Here is a 17,169-nt window from a genome sequence, read left to right as displayed (position 1 = left end):
TGATTTGTTGTAAATCTCGAATTACCTTTTATTGTAACAACAGTTCCATGAATTAGTGCCAATAAATATAGAATAATGATTTAAATCTTGCTAGTATACAATAAAATATGAATATCTTTGAATAAAAGATTATTAGCAAATATAGATGATCTTTTCAAACTTTACCAGGCAAGAGACCTCATATAAATAGAGCTCTATAGAAGAATAAGAACATTATATAAGAAAATTATATATATTGTTTTCAAAGAGACAATAATATATTGTGAGAAAAAATTAAAAAAACTATATTTCCAATAGCTTTATTAGTAGAAAATATGAGTGCCAGAAAGCATTTTGTTACATTTTTTCTTGTAGTATTGTTGGCAATATCACTGTCAAAGAACGACGTTTTGGCTGAACATATGTTGTTTTTTACAAAAATAAATATATTTTTTCTTTTTTTGTTATGTAAACAACAAAATGACACTGCAAATATAATTTCTAATTGATTATAATTATTAACCACGTACATTCATACTTATAAAAAAAATTTAATATATATATATCTATATATTATATTATATCATAATACTTTACACCAAAAAAATAAAATCATAATAATACTTATGTTTGATTGTATATGTGTAGAACCAGAAAACTGTCTTGGTATCACATGTGGGCCAACTGCACACGGAAGGTATGGAGCGTATGAGTGCCAGAGGGATTGTCAAGGCCGAGGTTTCCACAATGGGGCTTGCTTCATTGTTTCTGAGACTCCACATAATGCTCAATGTTGTTGCAATAAGTGGTAAAATAGTCAATCACCTGTTGCTAAAAAAAAGTCAATCCCCTAATGATTTGAATTTTCCATGCTAAATGCATTTTACTTTAAAAGATGAATATCTTATTGTAACTTTTAGTAGTTCTTCATAAGTGATTCTAATAAATATAAACTACTTTTCATACCGCTGATTTGATTCAGTTGAAAATCTGTTCAGTATATTTTTAACTAGTATCATGTTAGGGGTAGATTGAGGTCAATAAAAATTAACAATTGTTGTATAATATATAAAATATTTATTCTCTAACCAAATTTAAGATTATTCTCTCGTTGAGTTATTCTCTAACAAAATATTTAACAGTAAAATTAAACAGATCTATTTAAAATGCGACACATTCAAACATACAAAATTTTAATGTTATTATTCATGAATATTATTATTTCATTTGACATACAAAATATAAAGTATAAAATATAAAAGTTTTATTAAAACATATAAAGTTACTTTTCAAATAAATATTAAATAGTTTAGTATAATTCCACATATATATTTGAGTTATAAGAATAAAACAAAAACTTTCAATCTAATATATTCCTCAAAATAAATAAAGGAGTAGAATTTATTTGGTACATAAAAATTTAGCGAGAAATATTATATCCTATTAAAAACAGAAGTACATTTTATTTGATATAAATATATTATTTTGGAAAGATAGAATTTTAATATACATAAACAAAGTAACTGGTACATACGGAAATGGTTAAAGTAGTTAAAATTATTAATTGAAAAATATAATATAAACATATATCATTTTGATTGGTTTAATATCCAACCACAATATGACCAGCCAACAAAAGATAATTAAAATATTGATATATCATAAATGTTATATATTATAGATCAAACAAACACTCAAATAGATTATTTATCCATTAAATTTATGTGTTGTGGAAAATTTGATATACTTATTCTATTAAAATAAGCACCCGTGTGGATACACGGATCAAGCTTTATTTATCATTAAGATCACTATCAATATACGATAAAGTTACATCTTATAATGAATTAGAGTTTCATCTGCGCTAGCAGAGATGTTATTTTTACCTTCTTTTAAAAAAGACTATTTAGTTTTTCAAAAAAAGTTATACACATGGCATATTCGTCAGTAAAATTACCTGACATTGCATCCACGCGAACAAAAATAGATGACATGGCAGTTGATGTGGCGGCTGGTGTATGATTTCACCAAAACATTATAAGACATGTATGTTTTTGTGCGGCCATATAAGTTCAGGTATGTTTTGGCACGGGCCTATAAATCGAATATGAATTGAACATATAGGAATATGTTAGATATGAAATGGATATTTTCCTGCCAAACTCCTAAGTAAAATTTTACTTATTGAAGAATATCTTATAAACATTTTTGTCAAAGCTACATAAACTTATTGGATCTATTAAAATATGAACAATATCTCATAAACATTTTCCATGTTATATTAACGATAAACTTATATATAATATATTGACCTACATAAATTTATGTCACAAAATAAAGCTCAATAAGATATAACAATAAACAACCTTAAATTATCTGTATATTATATTATTTAAGACGTTCCATAATATATGAAACCATTTTAAAAAAATTTATAATATGTAATCCTCGAGTTTTTTTGGTGTTCAACACAATCGACTACCATTTTTCAAAAAAAAAAACTATATTTACTTTTTCAAAACAAAAAAGCTTTATTTACTATGAAAGTCAAAGTAGGATAAATACCGATAACAAAAAAATTATTAAATTTTCATAAATAACTTGGCGGTAAGATAAATATATAATTTCAAAAAATGTTAATAAAATAAATTGTAAAAGTTGTAACATAAATAATTGAAATTTAATGTTATATTTATTTGAAAAAACTACGAAATTGTAAATATTTATTAAAATTTCATTAAAATTTAAGTTATGTTTATATTCTTTTGTTTATTTGCAAATTCGCCCGTATGGTGGGTTTAACCCTAGTTTGTGATAAAAAAACACATATACAGTCAAAAGGAAACAAATCAGTCAAGCTATAGTTAAGTTTGTCAATCAAGGTGGAAAATGAAACAAACTTTTGGAAAACTATAAAATCTACCACAGGTAAATATTATTGTTTTATAAAAGAAATAAATTTGCATAAAACTAGTAGGTCTTTCAAATTAAATAAATTTGTAATAAAAACAAAATAATTTGAAATCAAATCATTATTATTTTCTGAATCAAAATAAATATGTCACAATATATATATGTATATATATTTATTATTTGAGAAATCTTATTAAGAGTATGAACTTTGACTAAATTTTTAGAATAAAATAAATCTATTGTAAGAGTTTGTTTCCTTCATTTAATTGATGAAATAGGTCTTACCGTAGGACAACTTAATATATTGAGTTGTAAAACATTCTTAGAACTTTTATATGAATTATATTTCTGGTAACAGAAGATTAGGAATAAAAAATACATCAAAAATCAATAATTGAAAGAAAATAAAATTTATTTTAGTAATAAAACGATAAATTAGTGATAAACAAACATTTCTCTAATTTTATTCAAATATAGTTTGTTATTATATATTCAGTTTTAGCCAAACTTCATAATCTAATTATTCAACTTCAACAAAGACTGACTATTGTTTTGCATTTGGTTAGTATGGTAGGTTAGACAAAAAAAATCTATCTATGACTGGTATGGTGGAATATATGTATAATTGATTTGTTGTAAATCTCGAATTACCTTTGATTGTAAGAACAGTTCCATGAATTAGTGCCAATAAATATAGAATAATGATTTAAATCTTGCTAGTATACAATAAAATATGAATATCTTTAAAGAAAAGATTATTAGCAAATATAGATGATCTTTTCAAACTTTACCAGGCAAGAGACCTCATATAAATAGAGCTCTATTGAAGAACAAGAACATTATATAAGAAAATTATATATATTGTTTTCAAAGAGACAATAATATATTGTGAGAAAAATTAAAAAAAAACTATATTTCAAATAGCTTTATTATTAGAAAATATGAGTGCCAGAAAGCATTTTGTTACATTTTTTCTTGTAGTAATGTTGGCAATATCACTGTCAAAGAACGACGTTTTGGCTGAACGTATGTTGTTTTTTTACAAAAATAAATATTTTTTTTTCTGTTATGTAAACAACAAAATGATCCTGCAAATATCATTTCTAATTGGTTATAATTATTAACCACGTACATTCATGTCTATAATATACTTATAATAAAAAAAATATTGATATATATATATATATATAATATAATATCATAATACTTTACACCAAAAAAATAAAATAATAGTAATACTTATGTTTGATTGTATATGTGTAGAACCAGAAAACTGTCTTGGTATCACATGTGGGCCAACTGCACACGGAAGGTATGGAGCGTATGAGTGCCAGAGGGATTGTCAGGGCCGAGGTTTCCACAATGGGGCTTGCTTCATTGTTTCTGAGACTCCACATAATGCTCAATGTTGTTGCAATAAGTGGTAAAATAGTCAATCACCTGTTGCTAAAAAAAAAGTCAATCCCCTAATGATTTGAATTTTCCATGCTGAATGCATTTTTACGTTAAAAGATGAATATCTTATTGTAACTTTTAATAGTTCTTCATAAATGATTCTAATAAATATAAACTACTTTTCATACCGCTGATTTGATTCAGTTGAAAATCTGTTCAATATTTTTTTTTACTAGTATCATGGTAAACTAACAAAAAATCATGTTAGGGGTAGATTGAGGTCAATAAAATTTTAACAATTGTTGTATAATATATAAACTATTTATTCTCTAACCAAATTTATGATTATTCTCTCGTTGAATTATTCTCTAACAAAATATTTTACAGTAAAATTAAACAGATCTATTTAAAATGCGACATATTCAAACATACAAATTTTTAATGTTATTATTCATGAAGATTGTTATTTCATTTGACATACAAAATATAAAATATAAAATATAAAAGTTTTATTAAAACATATAAAGTTACTTTTAAAATAAATATTGAATAGTTTAGTATAATTCACACATATATATTTGAGTTATAAGAATCAAACAAAAACTTTCAATCTAATATATTCCTCAAAAATAAATAAAGAAGTATAATTTATTTGGTACATAAAAATTTAGCGAGAAATATTATATCCTATTAAAAACAGAAGTACATTTTATTTGACATAAATATATTATTTTGGAAAGATAGAATTTTAATATACATAAACAAAGTAATTGGTACATACGGAAATGGTTAAAGTAGTTAAAATTATTAATTGAAGAATATGATATAAAAATATATCATTTTGATTGGTTTAATATCCAACCACAATATGAGCAGCCAACAAAAGATAATTAAAATATTGATATATCAGATCAAACAAACACTCATATAGATTATTTATCCATTAAATTTATGTGTTGTAGAAAATTTGATATACTTATTCTATTAAAATAAGCACCCGTGTGGATACACGGATCAAGCTCTATTTATCATTAAGATCACTATCAATATACGATAAAGTTACATCTTATAATGAATTATAGTTTCATCTGCGCTAGCAGAGATGTTGTTTTTACCTTCTTTTTAAAAAGACTATTTAGTTTTTCAAAAAAAGTTATACACATGGCATATTCGTCAGCAAAATTACCTGACATTGCATCCACGCGAATAAAAATAGATGACATGGCAGTTGATGTGGCGGCTGGTGTATGATTTCACCAAAACATTATAAGACATGTGTGTTTTTGTGCGGCCATATAAGTTCATGTATGTTTTGGCACGGACCTATAAATCGAGTATGAATTGAACATATAGGAATATGTTAGATATGAAATGGATGTTTTCCTGCCAAACTCCTAAGTAAAATTTTACTTATTGAAAAATATCTTATAAACATTTTTGTCAAAGCTACATAAACTTATTGGATCTATAAAAATATGAGCAATATCTCATAAACATTTTCCATGTTATATTAACAATAAACTTATATATAATATATTGACCTACATAAATTTATGTCACAAAATAAAGCTCAATAAGATATAACAATAAACAACCTTAAATTATCTTTATATTATATTATTTAAGACGTTTCATATTATATGAAACCATTTTAAGAAATTTATGATATGTACTCATTGAGTTTTTTTGGTGTTGAACACAATCGACTACCATTTTTCAAAAAAAAAAACTATATTTACTTTTCAAAAGAAAAAGGCTTTATTTACTATGAAAGTCAAAGTAGGATAAATACTGATAACAAAAAAATTATTAAATTTTCATAAATAACTTGGTAGTAAGACAAATATATAATTTCAAAAAATGTTAATAAAATAAATAGTAAAAGTTGTAACATAAATAATTGAAATTTAATGTTATATTTATTTGAAAAATACGAAATTGTAAATATTTATTAAAATTTCATCAAAATTTAAGTTATGTTTATATTCTTTTGTTTATTTGCATATTCGCCCATATGGTGTGTTTAACCCTAGTTTGTGATAAAAAAACACATACAGGTAAAAGGAAACAAATCAGTCAAGCTATAGTTAAGTTTGTCAATCAAGGTAGAAAATGAAACAAACTTTTGGAAAACTATAAAATCTACCACAGTTAAATATTATTATTTTATAAAAGAAATAAATTTGCATAAAACTAGTAGGTCTATCAAATTAAATAAATTTGTAATAAAAATAAAATAATTTGAAATCAAATCATTATTATTTTCTAAATCAAAATAAATATGTCACAATATATATATATATATATACATATATATATATATATATATGTATATATATATATATATATATATATTGTGACATATTTATTTTGATTTAGAAAATAATATTTATTTGAGAAATCTTATTAAGAGTATGAAATTTGACTAAATTTGTGGAATAAAATAAATCTATTGTAAGAGTTTGTTTCTTTCATTTAATTGATGAAATAGGTCTTACCGTAGGACAACTTAATATTTTGGGTTGTAAAACATTCTTCGAACTTTTATATGAAATATATTTCTGATAACAGAAGATATAGGAATACAAAATACATCAAAAATCAATAATTGAAAGAAAATATAATTTATTTTAATAATAAAACGATAAATTAGTGATAAACAAAATTTTCTCTAAATTTATTTAAATATAGTTTGTTATTATATAATCAGTTTTAGCCAAACTTCATAATCTAATTATTCAACATCAACAAAGACTGACTATTGTTTTGCATTTGGTTAGTATGGTAGGTTAGACAAAAAAAAATCTAATAATAATTTGTATGGTGGAATATATGTATAATTGATTTGTTGCAAATCTCGATTTACCTTTGATTGTAATAACAGTTCCTTGACTTACTGCCAATAAATATGGAATAATGATTTAAGTCTTGCTAATTTACAATAAAATATGAGTATCTTTGAATAAAAGATTATTAGCAAATATAGATGATCTATTTAAAAAAAGATTTTCAAACTTTACTAGGCAAGATACCTCATGTAAATAGAGCTCTATTGAAGAACAAAAACATTATATAAGACAATTATATATATCGTTTTTAAAGAGACAATAATATATTGTTAGCAAAAATAAAATAAAAACTATATTTTCAATAGCTTTATTACTAGAAAATATGAGTGCCAGAAAGCATTTTGTTACATTTTTTCTTGTAGTAATTTTGGCAATATCACTGTCAAAGAACTAAGTTTTGGCCTTTGAACGTATGTTTGTTCTTTAAAAATAAATCTTTTTTTTTTTCTTTTTCTTTTTGTTATGTAAACAGCCAAATGATCCTGCAAATATCATTTCTAATTGATAATAATTATTAACCACATACATTCATGTCTATAATATACTTATAATATTTTTTTTAAAATATTGATATATTTATATATATACTTATATATATACTTATAATAATTTTTTAAATTATTGATATATATATATATTGATATATTTATATTTATCTATATATTTATTGATATGTTGTATGATATATTATACAATATCATAATACTTTACACCAAAAAAATAAAATCATAGTAATACTTATGTTTGATTGTAGCCATGTTCTTTTAGTCAATGCCACCGCCAGCGGCTGCGACTGAAAATTAAACGTATCACCACGGAGAAACACAAGCAATCACATCATCATGAAACCACGCCAGCCTGTTTTCCTTGACGCTGCGGCTGATTGCGAGGACGAAATGGAACGCTGAATATTTCAGCGGCAGCGGCTTCTCAGATTTTGTACTCCCGGCAGATCACTAGCGTCAATTTTAGTTTTCCGTGGCGTTCAATTTGCTTCCTTCGCACTGTATTTTCTTTGTTGCAGCCGCCAGTCGGGCGTTAATGAAAAGAACATGGCTTGTATATGTGTAGAACCAGAAAACTGTATTGGTATCCAATGTGGGCCAACTACACACGGAAGATATGGAGCGTATGAGTGCCAGAGGGATTGTCAAGGCCGATGTTTCCACAATGGGGCTTGCTTCATTATTGTTTTGCATTTGGTTAGTATGGTAGGTTACACAAAAAAAACTATTTATAATTGGTATGGTGGAATATATGTATAATTGCTTTGACCAAAAAAAAAATTGCTTTGTTGGAAATCTCGAATTACGTAATAACAGTTTCATGAATTACTGCCAATAAATATGGAATAATGATTTAAATCATGCTAATATACAGTAAAATATAAATATATTTGAATAATTATTATTAGCAAATATAGATGATCTATTAAAGGTAAAAATAATAATAATTTCAAAAAAAAATAATAGAATTAAAAAAAAAGATTTTCAAACTTTATTAGGCAAGAGACCTCATATAAATAAAGCTCTATTGAAGAACAAGAACATTATATAAGACATATATATATATATATATATATATTGTTTTTAAAGAGACAACTATATATTGTTAGCAAAAAATAACTATATTTTCAATAGCTTTATTACCAGAAAATATGAGTGTCAGAAAGCATTTTGTTATATTTTTTCTTGTAGTAGTGTTGACAATATCACTGTCAAAGAACGACGTTTTGGCCTTTGAATGTATGTTGTTTTCAAAAAAAAAAAATCTTTTCTTCTTTTCTTTTGTTATGTAAACAACAAAATGACCCTGCAAAAATCATTTTTTTATAATAATTATTAACCACGTACATTCATGTCACTAATATACTTATAATATTCTTTTATTTAATATTGATATTTTATATATAATATCATAATACTTTACACAAAACTTATAAAGTTACTTTTCAAGTATATGTTAAAAATTTGATGATTAGAATAACTCATACATATATATTTTAATTATATGAATAAAACAGAAAGACAATTTAGTATATTCCTCAAAAATATATAAGAAGTAGAATTTATTTGGTACATAAAATTTTGAAAATATATCTATCTTATCAAAAACAGAAGTACAATTTATTTGACATAAATATTTTATTTTGGAAGATAGAGTATTATTATTTTTTTGATGAAATTTCATATTTATTGATCTATGGAATAACATTTACAGGAAAGAATATGCTATGCTATGCTAAGTAGAAGCAAAAAAATCTAAAGTTTAAGGAGCTACTTCGAACCATCTGCGCAGTAGACCTGTCAGCTTGTGTCTAGCCCCGTATCTGCGGGATGAGATTCGGTTCCTCATCATCTTGTCTATGGAGCGAGTAACTTGAGCTGCTGATGCCCAAGGTTTCTGATGCCTTCTTCCATTGCGCTCCTTCCAGACATGATAGATAGTCATCTGAAAGACCAGTCTAACCAAAACCCAGTCCATAGGAGCAAATCGAGAACTATGCAGAGCACAAAGGGTCGTAGACCAGTCAGGGTTCATTCTCTGGCCTAGAAGACGACCAGCCACATTATCCCAAACCGTGTAACTAAAAGGACACGCAAAAAAGAGATGATCTCTCGATTCATCTGGTTCCCCACATAGGGGACAGTGTTGTTGCACACCCCAACTTCGCATTCTGTCACCGGTGGAGAGACGGTTCTTTACAGTCAGCCAAGTAATGAAGCAGTACCGAGGTATCCCCTGAGAGAACCACACGACCTTGCTCCAGGGTACTGTCTCCCGCTTGAGTCTACGCTGCTGCCAAGTTTCTGAAGCGGAAAAAGTAGCCTTGTACTGACTGTCTGAATGTCTCCATAGCCTCACATCCAAGCCTGCTTCAGGACAAGGAACAGGAGTGTCCAATATCTGACGATGAAGTGTTGGCCAGCTTCTATTGTGGCAGCCTCTGATGTTCCATCTGCCCTCTGTCATGATGTCACTGATCCTTGCATTGCGGGGAACTCCGAAGAGGATAGTACCTGCAGCTCCAGTGATATCAATAAGCTTCCCCTGATCGAGCCAGTTGTCAAACCAGAAAAAGACATCAGCACCACTGTTAACAACAGCTTTCATATAAGGAAAAGCAATGTCCCTGAGCTTTAGTAGTTTCCTCCAAATCCAAGAGCCTTTACCATCCTCCTTTGCATCCCAGAATGAGCTATCCCAGAGTAGATAATGCTGGACCCAAGAAACCCATAGCGACCCTGCTAGTGTAAACAAACGCCAGATAAGCTGCATAGAGAAAACTGTTGATGAGTCTCGGAGTCGTCTCAGTCCCAAACCTCCTTCATCCTTAGGATAACATAATTCTGCCCATGCAACCTTAGCTTTATGAGCTTGGTTAGGAGACCCTGACCATAGAAACCCGCTGCACAACCTCTCTATCTCATCCAGACAGGCGGTTGGAAGAATGAAGATAGAGTATTAATATACACAAACATAGTGATTTGTGCATAAGAAAATAGTTAATGTAGTTAAAAATATCAATTGACGAATATGATATAAAAACACATCATTTTGATTGGTTTGGTATTCCGCCATAATATGAGCAACCAACAAAAGACAGTTAATATGTTGATATATATCATAATGTTATATATTACAATCAAACAAAAATTCATATAGAGGCATGTTTTTTTATCTATTAAATTCTTGTGTTGTGAAGAAATTGATATATTCTACTAAAATAAACACCCATGTGAATGCACGGATTAAGTTCTAGTTATCATTAAGATCACTATCAATATACGATAAAAGTAACATCTTATGTAGTAATTATGAAATAAAAGCAATGTTGGAAATAATTAATCTATGAAGCAAGTCCTTCTTCTTAAAGTAGGATGTTTGTCTCTTTTTCCCATTCAAATTATTTCCTGCCTTCAGATAATGTTTTCTTCTTATCTCTTTGTAAAATGAAAAACTTCTAATTTTTTCTTGACAACGGAAAACTTCTATTAAAAAGAAGAATTTTCATATTTTATTTTATGATATAGAAGGAACTAACCTAGATTTTGAGTACAAAACCTATAAACGGGACTCATAACATCTATAAGAGGGAGATCAAGTATTATAATATAGACACTAGAGTTTAACCCGTACCCATTTTATAAATTTTGATATTATCATAATTTTTGAATATATTATTTATATTTTAGTGTTATGTATTGTATAACTATTAAATTTTATTGTTTATGTTTCTTATTATTATTAATATATAGTGATTTGTTTGATGTATTTTACCTTTCTATTAATTGTTATTACAATTTCAATTTTTGTACTTTTAATATATACTTTGAAATAATCAAATTAAGAATCTTCTTCAATATATGATTTTTGAAAAATATATAGCTGTTGAAATAAAATTTTTAAAATATATAAGAAATTTATTTTTATATATAAATATTACATAGTTAAAAAAATGTTAACCCATTTAATGGTAAATGATAATTTATTTAAATGAAAGCATTTAATTTTTTAAATAGGTTCATTTACCAATTTAATATAATCCTGTCAATACTTCTATTTTAATGTAATACAGACTATAATTATAAATTTATTAAAAATAGCTTAGAACTTTTTTGTTTTATAATAAAATTTAATTAATATATTATTTAATAAAAAGTATCCAAAACATTGAGTAAGATTTTGTTAGATTTTTCCCAACAGATTTTGTTATAACTAAAAATAAAATTAAAATTTATAGTAACTATTCATTTATTATTAATATTCTTATTGATTACTATATCATATTATATATCATATTATGTAATTGATGAAATGGACCTATTATGAAATTTTATGGTACATAAAAATGGTACTTCTCTTTTAATAGAGAAGATGATGTCTTAAAGTAGTAGTTTTAATGCCAGTGACATTTGATTGTAATTATTAGGGAAAATATAGGGTTAAATATTAAGTGTACTTCTATTTTAATAGTTTAGATAAATTAAGTTTGTAATAGAATATACAATCACTTAAATAAACTCTTTTTCTTTTTTCTTTTTTTTTTTGAAAAAGGGCTTCACTTTAATAAACTTATAATTGTATTAATGAAAATATGTATAACTTCCTTAAAGTATAAACACACAAATATTTATTATTCTTAGATGTAAAATAAAACTATATAATTATTCGAAGGACCAGTTTTGTAAATAAAAAAAGTTAATAGCAAAATGAGATTGTAAATAGTCTTTCCTCCTTTTGAATGAATATTATTCATATCCTTACCTTTTGTTTAAAATGGTGCACCATTATAAAGGATTTGTTTTTCATTTTTTTGTTTTTTTTTCTGAAAACGAAAGACCACTAGAGATGATCTTCTCATCTCATGGTCATGAATTCTGATAATCTATTCTATTAAAATATGAAAATGACTTATTGATAAGTTTTATGTTCAACTAGATATTTCATTTATTTAATGGATTATTTTATCAACTTAAACTAATATTAAACACAAATATAATTAAAAACTCAAATATAAAAATTAACTTTTCAAAAATAATTTAATAAACTATGCAGTAACTATATTAAGAGTCAAAATAAATATTTATGTTAGTACAAAAATATTGTTTTATGTTACAAAAAAAATTGTCTTATTTTACAAAAATGGTATGGGTGCGACAAATGGCTAAATACAAAAATATGTACATCATCATTGTACTTGGTAATTAATCTCACACGATCTGAATCCATTCTCCAACGCTCGGGACACCATTGAAGACAGCATAGAGAAGATAATAACCAGGAGGAGCAACATTTCCACTGGGAGGAGCAACAGCCTGAATCTGATGAAAGTCGCCTTGCTCCTTCTTAACATCAGCAATACCCAACAAGAGCAACCTCATGTTCATCGATACAGCATGTGTAGTAAAAGGTGGTGCCAACATTGTAACCATGACATTCTCTTTTGCCACATTCGCTTGTTTAAGCTCGATCTTCACGTTAAACATTTGTCCATACTTGATCTGTTTCGGTGTGTCCGTGTGCACAATCTTTGGTCTCATATTGGCAAGAGCCGGGTCTAGGTAAGGCGGTGAGAACTTCTCTATGCGGAGCTCTGTCGGGAACTCAACGTCGTACCTGTAACCATCGTTGGTGTTGCTACCACCGATGAGAACTTTACCATCAGGAAGAGCGAGAGCGATGGAATGATACATGCGGGGTATACCGGAAGCAGCGAGCTCTTTAAAACGTTTGCCTATTTTTTTATTTGGAGTGTACAAGAGTGGTGTGAAGTTTGGTTCTTTGGCTAAGCCCCATCCAGATGTTCCAAGTTTCGCGCCATTAACGATGAGAACTTCGCCATTGGGTAGGACCACAGCGTCGCTCATGACCCGCGGCATTGGCATCTTCTCTATTTTCCATGCAGCCCTTTTACTGTTGATGCTTATCCTGGCGCAATCATTCAAGGCCGGGTCGTAAAGCTTCAGCCTGTCAGCACGGAAATATCCATCCTGTTTGGAGCCGCCGCAGATAAGGACATCAGCGGGGATGACAGGCGGGTTCTTGACGTAGAGGCGGATAGGGAGAAGAGCGGAGGAGGCGGAGCCAGGGTAGTTACGGGCACCGCCAGGGAGCTGAGGGAACTCTTTGATGACTTTATTCGTTTTCGGGTCAAGAAGGATGGAACGGTTGTTGGCGAACATGAAGAGGTTGCCATCAGTGTTGAGCCAAACGAATGGGTATAGATTGTTTTCTTCTCGATCAGTTGTTTCTTTAAGAAGATGCGAGTCGAAGAGTTGCTTGTTGTCCACTCCTTCCCGGAGGATGTACTCGTAGTTGAGAGCTTGTCGGCCTCCGACAACGATAAAAGTGCCATCAGGGAGAGTGGCTTGTGTTGAGTACCATCGTTGTGCAGCTAATGCCTTGGGATACTCCACCCAATTGCAGTTTTCGCATGAGGCAAGGTATCTGGCTGTGTTTGCTCCTCCTTGGAATCCTCCAGTGCTCACCAATGTCCCGTTTATGGTTAAACCTCCTGACGAACACCATGTGTCCGTCGTAAGCTGCCATAATGACAAGTTCCGTATTTAGCTATGTGTAAGGTTTTACCAAAAACATCGGTGTAGTTTAGGACAATTTAAAATTATTGTTTAACATGCACGGTTCCATATTACATACTCCTTCCAAAATCAGTTTCAAATTAGATGATGTAGTCAATTATTAATGTACAAACTTATTAATTTGTTTGTAAGACTATTTCTATTTTTCAGTTTGTTCTATTATATGTAAATAATTGACATTTTTTTAAAGTATTAATAAGATTAACTATATTTGAAACTCATATGCATAATCTTAAAAAGTTTAATAAACATGGATAAAATATGTTAAACGAGTAATAATAGTATTAATAAATAGTAATTTTGTTACCGCTAGAGGCCTGGTGTGTCCGTTTTCAATATCAATGAGGACAGAGTGAGCCCAACAATCAACTTTATTATGCACGTGGTCAAAAACGTGGCAAGGTACGCCTGGAGGGAGCTTGATTTGTGAAATTCTCCAAATGGTTGCGTCGTAAAACTGCACTTTGTTGATCAATGGCAGAAGAATAGCGTGCATGGCTGATACGCCGGAGCTCTTCATGAATAACTCCCATTTGCCGGGCCAATTCATCTCAGGAAATTGTGCCATGGCGCCACCACCACCTCTATGCTTACGGTTTCCTGCTCTCTGTGGTTGCATATCGGCGGCTTCATGTCCGATTCCAGTCTCCGTTTCATCCGATGAACCAGTATCACCTGAGAAGGATGGTTGAGAAAAGACTGCTAACAAAACAATGATAGATAGTTTCCATAAGAGGCTTCTTGATGCTCTCATTTTCTTGACTTTTCTTTTATTGTTTCCTGTTTAATTGGTTAATGATGATTGCTTTGGAGAATAAGTTGGTATATTCAGGAATTTATAAGTTTATGTTTGTTTATTTTTGTCGTTTTTTTTAATGAGAGGTTAACAAGTTATTTCCTCGACTTTGTCTTTTGACCGGTGGTTCCGTAAGCATAGAATGACCGGTTTTATGTTATAGGCTATATATATTTTCATGCGTATGGTGTCTTTTGTATGGTGTTCCCTTTTTCTCTATCGATTTTATTTGTTTATGCTCGTCTAATTTTTCTTTCAAATGGTTGACTAGGCTTTGCAGATATACTTTTACAATCTAGCTTCTCCAACAATGTTTTTAAGAAGCCCAGTTACAAAAAAAAAAAAAAACAATGTTTTTAAGTGGGTATTTCACACACTAAAAAACAGTTAGAAAGAGACAAACCGATTTTAAAATAATAGACTAGGATTTGACCTACGTTTAGCGGAATTTTATTTCATTTTGGTTTAAAACTTTAAACTTGTATTAAAAAATGTGTTGTAAGTGTTTAAAGTTCATGAAATATGGAGTTTACTTTTAGATAAATTTGTGGTATCTTTTCCGTTCTATTATTTATGCATCTTAGTTTTTATTCTAGAGATCAAAATTGTTTGTACTAGTTCTAATTTAAAAGATTTATGACAAGTATTTTTGTGTGTTTATGTTTTTGTGACAAAGTATATATGTGTGGTTCACAAAATCTGAAATTTTTTTACAGAAATATTAGTATGATACAAAATAAATTTCTGGGGTCAAAAAATTTATTTTTTAATAGATTAGATTAAATATAGTTTGGAAGGTCTGAAATTATAAGAGTAGAACCAAATGCGTTCGATTTATTGAGTCATCCGACCTGATAGATTTATGAGTAGTTTGATATCCGATTTTTGGCTAGTGGATAAAATATATTTTAAATAGGTCCAAAATGTAAAATATAATTCAATAGTTAAAATTTAAAATTAAAATATGATTCTAAATTAATAGATAAGATGAGAAATAATGAAAACACATCTGTATAATTAATCAAAATTTCTTGAAAATAAACCTAAATATATACCATAGCGATATAGATGAGCATGACTAAAGATGTTTTTAGTATAGCATACCGGGCATCGATTCGTCAAAACAGCATATAGTACAGTGACTAAAGATGTTTTTATATCGTTAAGATATGAGAGAGTGTATCAGATTTAGAAAACAATGAAAATTTAAAAAATATAAAGGGAACTTATATTTCAAACTATATATTCTAAGAAACTCACTAAAATCTTTCATGCCAAGTGTTTTTATCGTGATTGATTATAACTTCTTTATCAATTAAAGTTTAAGTCAATAATCGGGTTTATATGAGGGGAAAATGAGCACTTAAATCCTCAACTATTTGAAATCAACAAATTTAATCCCGAACTATCACTTGCATGATTTTATTCCTCAACTAATAGTTGACTTGGCAAATTAGTGATCGAAAAAAGTCAACCATAAAGTCATAAACGATTCTCGTTAGTTTTATATTAATTATCTCCGCCAATGAACTTGAAAACCTCAAAATCTTCAAATTCAAATCTTTAACTTTGAGTGAAGACGATTTCTGGTGACGGAAAGACGGTTTCCGGTGATGTTTATTTCCGTGATTGCACCGGATTTTTTTCTCTTTTCACCGGAAACCGCTTTCCGTCACCAGAAATCGTCTTCACTCAAAGTTAAAGATTTGAATTTGAAGATTTCGAATTTTTCAAATTCAATACCGGAAATAATTGATATAAAACTAACGACAATCGTTTATGATTTCACAGTTGACTTTTTTGGTCACTAATTTGCCAAGTCAAATGTTAGTTGTGGAATAAAATCATGCAAGTGATAGTTCATGATTAAACTTGCCAATTTCAAATAGTTGAGGATTTAAATGTCCATTTCCCCTTTATATGAGAGATATTTTATTAGAATTTTAGATGAGAAATTACTGTTATTGTAAATTTAAGTATATAGAACAATAAGAACATCTGCAATGGTGATACTCATTCCGTATCTATATATTTAAAGAAAAATAAAAAAATATGAAAATAAGAAAAATATAGGAGAGAGAGAAGAGAAAAGTTCTTATTTCAACTGATCTTAGAACCTACATGTCAATCTAAT

General features: G+C 28.4%; 2 protein-coding genes across 2 annotated transcripts; both read right to left on the bottom strand.

Annotated features, from left to right (window-relative positions):
* Positions 1–9,404: 9,404 nt before the first annotated feature.
* Positions 9,405–10,415, bottom strand: LOC108832687 (uncharacterized). The gene has a single exon (XM_018606145.1). It carries the CDS (start codon positions 10,413–10,415, stop codon positions 9,405–9,407), a length of 1,011 nt encoding a protein of 336 aa, XP_018461647.1.
* Positions 10,416–12,795: 2,380 nt separating this feature from the next.
* On the bottom strand, positions 12,796–15,022 carry LOC108832678 (aldehyde oxidase GLOX1-like). The gene is made up of 2 exons (XM_018606138.2): positions 14,547–15,022; positions 12,796–14,182 (listed from the first exon to the last, which is right to left on the bottom strand). The coding sequence occupies exons 1-2, from the start codon at positions 14,991–14,993 to the stop codon at positions 12,851–12,853; spliced, it is 1,779 nt and encodes a 592-aa protein (XP_018461640.1). The 5' UTR covers positions 14,994–15,022; the 3' UTR covers positions 12,796–12,850.
* Between the last annotated feature and the right edge of the window lie 2,147 nt (positions 15,023–17,169).

The sequence above is a fragment of the Raphanus sativus genome, chromosome 2, assembly GCF_000801105.2.
Source record: "Raphanus sativus cultivar WK10039 chromosome 2, ASM80110v3, whole genome shotgun sequence".
NCBI classification, from domain to species: Eukaryota; Viridiplantae; Streptophyta; class Magnoliopsida; order Brassicales; family Brassicaceae; genus Raphanus; species Raphanus sativus.
The sequence above is the reverse complement of the archived record's forward strand: the minus strand, read 5'-3'. Positions and strand labels throughout refer to the sequence as shown.